This window comes from Azolla caroliniana, unplaced genomic scaffold (assembly GCF_043228905.1).
Source record: "Azolla caroliniana isolate FFs.n. ecotype wild unplaced genomic scaffold, voAzoCaro1.0.p SCAF_7, whole genome shotgun sequence".
Lineage (NCBI taxonomy): Eukaryota > Viridiplantae > Streptophyta > Polypodiopsida > Salviniales > Salviniaceae > Azolla > Azolla caroliniana.
The window spans coordinates 9,207,046-9,216,290 of NW_028230442.1; the positions used below are offsets into that span (position 1 = coordinate 9,207,046).

General features: G+C 37.9%; 1 protein-coding gene across 1 annotated transcript; it reads left to right on the top strand.

The window, feature by feature from the left end:
- The first annotated feature begins 4,423 nt into the window (after positions 1-4,423).
- LOC147861883 (GDSL esterase/lipase At4g01130-like) lies at positions 4,424-7,277 on the top strand. Its single transcript, XM_087322993.1, has 5 exons — positions 4,424-4,836; positions 5,075-5,293; positions 5,507-5,667; positions 6,178-6,454; positions 6,832-7,277. The coding sequence occupies exons 1-5, from the start codon at positions 4,533-4,535 to the stop codon at positions 7,086-7,088; spliced, it is 1,218 nt and encodes a 405-aa protein (XP_087179119.1). The 5' UTR covers positions 4,424-4,532; the 3' UTR covers positions 7,089-7,277.
- Positions 7,278-9,245: the final 1,968 nt, after the last annotated feature.

Below are 9,245 nucleotides of genomic sequence, written 5' to 3' on the forward strand. Positions count from 1 at the left end.
TACACATAGCATAGCATAGCATAGCACATGGGAAACTAGACTATGCTCTCTTTTTTTTGAAAAATGATATCCTTTCATTAGTGTAAACAGTTTACAAGATCTCGATGTCTATACGATCGACAGAGGAAAGAACCTTTCATTAGTGTAAACAATTTACAAGATTTCTAAGTCTATATGATCGGCGGAGGAAAGAACCATTTTGGAGGGTTAAAGTGCCAGAATGGAGTGCCGTTCTTGGAGATCATGAATGGAGTAGTTGTCCACACTATAATAAACTCATGACGTTGAGCAGTTTTAGTATCAGAATCTCCAACTATACCATCCCATTGACCCTTCAAAGTATGAACCATGTCCAACCAAATATTTGTAACCAATTTAGCTGTTGATGCTTTAACTTGATGGAAAACGAGAGAGCACCGAGCCTTCTAGATGTTATATACAATCGTGCTACTCATTATCTCACATATTGGTTGGATTTCCTTCCTTATCCCTGAAAACTATAGAGACAGTAATGGTAGTGCACGAACACTTACAGAATTATTGTAAAATCCATAGTCCATAGATTCGGTGTTGTAGCGGAAAGTGTAATGAACAAATGACGTCCAAACCACCGTGCCCCATGTGAAAACCAATGGGGAAAAGTGAGCACGACTAGAAGATACGCCCATCTTGCACAACCATGTGCCAACAGGCAAGGCTCGATGTACATGAAACCACTGTACATGCAATATTTGTTGTGGCTATTTTCTTGCCCATAGGTTAACCCGGAAATTTCCAAGGAACTGGGGAGTAATACTTTGTTGATTCCAATATTGAAATGCAGATGGTAACACATCCTCTCTGTCCGAAAGGAGAAACTAGACTATGTTAGGAACTCCAAACAAGAACAAAACATGGGGCAACCAACACTCATTAGCTTCTTACGTGTGTGTGGCGTGGTCATCAAACTTCACTCTATACCACATAATGGTTGCATGACATGACTTTGGATTCATGGGTGCCAAAAGGTCGTGCCTAGCACTAACAATATTTGTGGTGTCCAAGTTTTGTAATGTTCAATCATATTCAAGAAATCGATATGAATTGTTTGTGGAAGTCAAATATCTCTCCTTAGCAATTCAACATGGTTGTAGGTGTTCTTCAGAGTTAGTGAGATATTCTTGCAGATTTCTCCACGATAACACTAAGATAGTAGTTGTGGCCATTTGGAGCCATGGGGTTTTGAATATCTTAAGAACGTATCTCTAGAGGTCCATTACATCTATTGTTGATGTCAAGCTGTATGTGTTGGAAAGAGATGTTCACACCTTTGCAAACCCTACAAATTGCAAGTCAAGCCTATTACTAGTTCAATTGAAGATGAGATACTTATTGTGTTTGAACAAAAGTTTGAATAAAGGTCAAAATAATTATTCAATGTATGAGCGTGATCTATTCTATATCATCCATGTGAAACATTGGCACAATTATCTCTGTGGCTCTATATTTGAGAGTTTGAACTTTACCACGACTATATAAAGTGGTTTGTTAATAAACGAGGCTAAGGGGTTGAAATACTTCATGATGTGGACCAGACACTAGATTATTGATAGGTGTTAATTCATGGGTTTGTGTTTGAACAAAAGTTTGAATAAAGGTCAAAATAATTATTCAATGTATGAGCGTGATCTATTCTATATCATCCACGTGAAACATTGGCACAATTATCTCTGTGGCTCCATATTTGAGAGTTTGAACTTTACCACGACTATATAAAGGTGTTTGTTAATAAACGAGGCTAAGGGGTTGAAATACTTCATGATGTGGACTAGACACTGCATTATTGATAGGTGTTAATTCATGGGTTTGTGTTTGAACAAAAGTTTGAATAAAGGTCAAAATAATTATTCAATGTATGAGCGTGATCTATTCTATATCATCCACGTGAAACATTGTCACAATTATCTCTGTGGCTCTATATTTGAGGGTTTGAACTTTACCACGACTATATAAAGTGGTTTGTTAATAAACGAGGCTAAGGGGTTGAAATACTTCATGATGTGGACTAGACACTGGATTATTGATAGGTGTTAATTCATGGGTTTGTGTTTGAACAAAAGTTTGAATAAAGGTCAAAATAATTATTCAATGTATGAGCGTGATCTATTCTATATCATCCATGTGAAACATTGGCACACTTATCTTTGTGGCTCTATATTTGAGAGTTTGAACTTTACCACGACTATATAAAGTGGTTTGTTAATAAACGAGGCTAAGGGGTTGAAATACTTCATGATGTGGACTAGACACTGCATTATTGATAGGTGTTAATTCATGGGTTTGTGTTTGAACAAAAGTTTGAATAAAGGTCAAAATAATTATTCAATGTATGAGCGTGATCTATTCTATATCATCCATGTGCAACATTGGCACAATTATATTTGTGGCTCTATATTTGAGAGTTTGAACTTTACCACGACTATATAAAGTGGTTTGTTAATAAACGAGGCTAAGGGGTTGAAATACTTCATGATGTGGACTAGACACTGCATTATTGATAGGTGTTAATTCATGGGTTTGTGTTTGAACAAAAGTTTGAATAAAGGTCAAAATAATTATTCAATGTATGAGCGTGATCTATTCTATATCATCCACGTGAAACATTGGCACACTTATCTCTGTGGCTCTATATTTGAGAGTTTGAACTTTACCACGACTATATAAAGTGGTTTGTTAATAAACGAGGCTAAGGGGTTGAAATACTTCATGATGTGGACTAGACACTGCATTATTGATAGGTGTTAATTCATGGGTTTGTAAAGGATGTCCCTCATAGGGTAGTGCACTTTAATTGACTAAGAGGGTGGAGCTATTTCCTCACATGGGTGTGTCTAGTCCAGTAGGAGACATTGATGAAATGTGACTTGTTCTCTCACGCAAGGCTAATCATTGAAGCAACCAAACATGCAATGAACACCTAATTAAAGAGCACAAATATGTGCTACACATTAGTAGAATAACAACACACTCAATTATTTCTAACGTGAAGGTCATTAAAACTCTTTATATAGGCTTCACACCTCCATTGCCCTTAGACATACGTCCCTTTCCTCATGAATGAGTCATACTTTGGTAATCTTAACTTGAAAAGTGAATGATTAGATGCGTATTGGGCGTGCGCCCAAGTGGGTCAAATGTTCACAAACAATCGATAGTCTCATTGCATTGTGCATGATGTTGTGGACAATTGGAAATAGTCCCACACTTATTATAGACTTGCTCATTCCCTACAACATTCGTACAAAGACGAAGTGGATCTCTTTCTCACAGATTTCCTAGTCGAAGGTTTAGGAAACACTTTTACCTATTTGGATAGATTTCATGCACCCTATCCAGCAATGCCTATTTTCTCCAATAGACAAGATTTTAGGCACTCTAGACCATTTGGACGGCCCACAATAGTAAGGTCTTTGATCGAAACCGACGACACGAAGTCAGCTTCTTTAAGCAATCCCTCTCAACAATGTCTGTTTGATTGTCTGCAACTTAGAGACATCGCACTACAAATTTACACTCTTTACTTTGAGTGATTTATGGTATCTTTGTTTGACCAACACCTTATCGGATTTGAACTGATGACTTATGCCTTACCATGGCGCTACTTCACCGTTGAGTTAAAAGGGACCTAGATTTATTTATCTATTCTATAGTTATTCGAGTTTAGACCATGTTCTGCTTCTCCACTTTGGACCCTATAGTGGTAATAGAGAGATAGGATAAATTATTCAAAAATTCTTTACTTTGTTACGTGATGCAATGTAACTATAGGTTGAGATTTTCTTTAAATAGTCATACTTTTTTAGTATTAGTATCTATTCTATTTGCAGATGAGAAAACTTTTAGGGTAAGCTCGATAGGGGGCATGACCTAGTGCACCAACAAGAGAGAAAGAATCTGTGGTTCCTTTGTGGAGACAACATTTGAACCTGTACACTCTTTACTTTGAGTGCTTTTAAGTTCTAAGCTTTGTAGTGTCTGATCGACACTTTGTACACTTCTCTTTGTGGGTTTTCACACCACTTTGAGGTTTCCCACTAGTAATAAAATTGTTACTAAAACAAAGAGAGTTATTAAAATGTCTATCACAAATCTACTTTTATCTCACAATGTTTAAAGAGGAGTACCCGAAAGAGTTATAATGTGACGGGATAGGAGAAAAACAAACCGGAAAAAATCGATGCCCATATATATGAAGAAGGGATAAAAGACAAGGACAAATGCGAGTCTGAAAAGGGAAACGCAAAAGCAAAAGCTTGAAAGCACAAGGAGTAAGAAACACGTGACAATAGGATAAGAAAGTGTAAGAAAAAGCTAAAAATGATTAGGACGTTACAAACACACACAAAAACATGCATATTTATAAAAGACATGAGAAAGGAGTAGGATAATGGAAGTGTAAGAAAAAGATAAAACTGATTAGCAGGACCGGTTTCTGAGAGACAAAAAAACACGAGAAAGAAGAGAAGAGGTAGAGACACAAGAGCTAGAGATAGATGAAGATGAGAGAGCTGCTCGTGGTGGTATTAGTTCTTGTGTTATCTTCTTTCCCAACTTCGACATGGTCGTATCGCCGTCTAAATTCGGGTCCAGCTCGGGGTTCCGCTTCTCGCCATGCCTGTGAATCATCATCTTCGGACGGGACACTGGTGGTATTCGGGGCATCCATGGTGGATGTGGGGGAGAACGCGGAGGCCATGCCCCTACGTTCGGAGGCTGAGTTCGCTCCCTATGGCCTTGATTACTTCCACCGGCCTGCCGCACGATTCAGCAATGGCCGTCTCCTCATCGATTTCTTGTGTAAGTGTATACAAACTAGGTTTCCTTGTTGTAAATGAGGCCATGGATGACAAGGTCCAAATACATACATATACATACATACATACATACATGTGTGTAATATAAGTTTTGTTGGTCCTTCCATCATCAATATTATCGACAATTTTGTGATGTGCCGCGACAAGGCCTGATTTTATGATTATATGCATATTTTTTTATCTATCATGATGTTTCTTTTGTCGCGGGGTTGGTGCCGCAGCTCAAGGATTGGGCTATGGGCTTTTGGACCCTTTCTTGAAATCAATTGACCCCGATTTCTCCCATGGTGTCAATTTTGCATCATCTGGATCATCGGCAAGGAACACAACCGTAGTGGGGACTGGTACAAGTAGTAGTGGCTTGTTCTCTCTCGATGTACAAATTGATCAATTTCGAAATTTCAAGGAGAAGGTTCTACATGCTCAATCCAAACACAGTGGTAGGGACGAAGAATAGATTAACTTGTACATAAAGAGTTGTATGCATATATATCTAGAGAGTTGTGTGGATTGTGCATTAAAACACAAAGTAAAAGCATTTCCACCTCATATATTTATGCATCACACAATCATTAACTGGTTGGATTCTTGCCACACAAACACAAGATGCACAATGACTTGATTAGCAAAACTACTTATTTGTTGTTTTGTAGGATCTCTTAAAAGATTACCGAGTACCAATGGATTTTCGAATGCCATTTATTTCATCGAGACTGCCCATAATGATTATATCTCAACCTTTGTTAAATCTTTGAACTTTGATCCTCTTTCTCTTGTGGCCTCTGTCATCTCCGCAATGGAGGGTGGAATTAGGGTATGCTTGATGTGTGCACTCAAAAAGTCTTTTGAACTAGTACAAAATTCCATTTATTTTGTTTTTTACTTCAAAACATACCATTGCTATTTCATAGTCTCATAATTAGCTTTCTCAAAATTCAGCAAAAGCATAGACCAAATAAAGTACGCTTGCTTATTTTCAAAACTACCATAATAATAAATTCCATGAAATTGGGAAATTATGTAGCAATTTGGCTAGGTTTCATTGAAAAACTCTGCTTTCTTTTGGGGGGGGGGGGGGGGGCATAGTTATTAAATGTCTAGCATGTAAACATCTTTCGGTAATTTGTCTCGCTAGAAAAACAGGGGCATACACACTTTTTAACCTTGTTCAAAATAAAATGAGATTGTCGAGTTTTCCTAATTGTGACACTTAAATGCAACTTTCTCTTATTCATTCTCCATTATTTACTTTTGCACTTTGTGCACTTGAAAACTTATGGAAACTAACTCTGTAGTAGTTTGCTTGTTCACTATGTCCATGTAGGAATTGCACAATCTAGGAGCCAATACAATCATAGTTATGAATGTGATACCGTTAGGGTGCACTCCGGGATTCCTATCTTTCTTAACTAGTTCCAATTCCAATGGGACACTTGATGAAGATGGTTGTCTGGCTTCAATCAATAACATTGTGGATCTCCATAATATGCAACTCCAACACTTGATCAACAAGTTGAGGGCAGAGCTTTTGTTGTCGAATCTTGTGGTTTTTGATGCCAATGCCATCTATCGGAATGCAATCCATCATCCATCTAAATATGGTATTTTGATCTCAACTTTTGTTGTTGGAACAATATCATTTACCCTCTGATAGAAAAAGACTAAGAGTTATTTATTTGTAGATACAATATACAATAATAGTGGTAGTAGCATTATATACCTTCCATATAGTAACATTTCCTTTGAGAATCAAATATCTTAATTCATAACCATGGCTAGAAACTTGAAAGGTGATATGGGTTGTACATGAACCACATGAATGTAAACAAAAAGGCAACATGTTTAGAAAAGTTCAAAATATAAGGCTACACAAACTTGATGATTTATTTGGTATATTTATGGCCTAGTTGTTGATCAATAAAGAATAGTATGGGGCATAATTTGTCTTGCTTTTATGATCCATAATTTGTGTGCATAGGTGTGAAATATCCATTCAAATCTTGTTGTGGAGCTGGTGGGGATTACAATTTCATAAGTTCCATACCATGCGGTACCAAGGGGATATTGAATGGACAAGAACTTGAGGCAACACGATGTGAGGACCCTTCACAATACATTAGTTGGGATGGACTTCATCCGGTTGAGACTTTTGCAAAACACCTAGCTAATGGAGTGTTAAATGGAAAGCACCTTAGACCGCATATTTCTATTAAGGAAAAATTATGCAAACCATAAAAATCACATGTTTTTACTCAATGTTGTAATATTAGAATGTTTAGCCCTTTTTCAAGAATTCATGTGAAATAGATTGACTTCACAATGTCCTTGAAAAACTATGTTGGGAAGATCGATCCAATGCACATTGGACTATGCAAACATTGGGTTGTTTTTGTCTCAAGTTGAATAAAACTTTGTTTTGGTGCATAGGTGTGAAATATCCATTCAAATTGTGACGTTGAACCTTGTTATTTTATCTTAAAAAAGTTACTAGACAAAGAATGCATGTGATAAATGTATAATTTTTAATGCGAAATACATATGTTGAATCATGGGAAACATTTAAGGAAGGCTTTGAGAGTGGATAAAACATAATGAAAGATCCTTAGCTAGAAGGTATCATATATTAGCATGATAGTAATCCTTAGCTAGAAGGTATCATATATTAGCATAATAGTGTCATGATATGGCAAGACTCAAACCCATGACCTTATGTTATATGGGTCGAGCTCTTGACCATTATACCATCTATTGTAATACATAAAATATTATTTTCATTTAAGTTTTATTATAGGAAATTAATGTATATTCTAGATTTCTCTGGAACATTCTAGAAGCTTCAGGATTACTCCTGAGAACACTATAAAAGAAGGCACTAGGCATTATGTTGAACCAAATTGGTTCAACGCCAGTCTTAAGCCTCTTAGCCATTTTGTACTTATCCTTCACATAATATATTAAATGTTATCATCATCTCTCTCTCTCTCTCTCTCTCTCTCTCTCTCTCTCTCTCTCTCTCTCTCTCTCGGGAATCTTATGCAGTCCCGTCCTCTTAGTACTAATAGTACGTCTCTTCTTTAGTACTAATTCCCTCTCTGCTTTAATACTATTCCTGACAGTTTGAACCAATTTTCCCTCCAGCCTACTTGTCTTTCTCCCTCATCCTCCTACCCTTTTCCCTATATTATGGCTATTGTTAGCGCCCAAGAATATCAATCCGTTTTCTCTGAGCTACAGTGCCTAAAAGAAAAATTTGTTGCCTTGGAACAAGAAAACCAACGGTTGATAGGGGATCTGCAACAAATCACTCTAGAAAAACAACAAACGCAGCAACAACATGGGGAGTTAGCGTTACGGGTACAACAACTTGAATCAACATTGCAACAACAAGGATCAAGTCCCAAGGATTTCATAAAGAGCTGAAGATTGGACTTCCTGTGAAATTTGATGGAACGCGATCGCAATTTAGGGGATTCCTTAATCAGGTACGATTAGTTATCCAAATGCATCCTTCCCGATACCCCACTGATGCATCCCGAGTCGGCCTAATAGGCATGTTGCTTAGCGGCTCAGCCTTAGCATGGTTCGCTCCGCTTCTAGAAAAACAATCGCCCTTGCTTAATAACTTTGAAGATTTTATTAGTGAGTTTAAAGCATGCTTTGGAGACACCGACAACATCAGGATGGCGATCAACAAGATCCGACGATTGCGTCAAGGCGATCGTCCAACCTCTGCCTACGCGGCAGATTTCCATCTACTCGCCTTCGATATTCCCTGGGATGATCAGGCACTAATGGAGCAATTTCGCTACGGCCTGTGAAACGATGTAAAAGATTTACTTTTAACCTTCCCCGAAGAACCAAAATCTCTTACGGAGGCAATCAGTCGAGCGGTCCGATGTGACAACCGCCTTTTCGAACGACGTTCCGAATGTCAATTACAAATACCACGCTCTAGGCCGGAGCCCACGTACGCCTCAATCGTGGTTAAAGCGTTCACACGCGACGTACCCCAAGCAAATACTCCGACACTGATGGAGATTGACACCATGTGTCGACGTGGCCCATTATCGGAAGAAGAAAAGCAATGACGCCGTGCAAATCTATTATGTCTGTATTGCGGTGGACCAGGGCATATCGCAATCAATTGTCCCCATAGGCCAAGAAGTTAGGTAAATCAAATCGTAGCCTGTACTAAACCCGAGTCAATTTTTCCCTTAGGAGTGTCTGATAGTATTAATAGTACTAATAGCCCAAGTATCTCAAACAAATTTGAAATCCTTCGTCAATTAGATGAAGAGTTAAAAGATTGAGTCTAGCCAAAATAGGAGCCGTTTGGTTGGACAACCCTAGATCTGTACAACCCATTAGTGGTTCCATTCCCTCCAAGCAAGT

Bases quoted from the DNA above. Each gene is read 5' to 3' on its own strand.
- LOC147861883 (XM_087322993.1), top strand. From the start codon at position 4,533: ATGAAGATGAGAGAGCTGCTCGTGGTGGTATTAGTTCTTGTGTTATCT. The intron at 5,294-5,506 runs GTAGGGACGAAG...GTTGTTTTGTAG, and splicing joins TGCTCAATCCAAACACAGTG to GATCTCTTAAAAGATTACCG. The intron at 6,455-6,831 runs GTATTTTGATCT...TTGTGTGCATAG, and splicing joins CCATCATCCATCTAAATATG to GTGTGAAATATCCATTCAAA.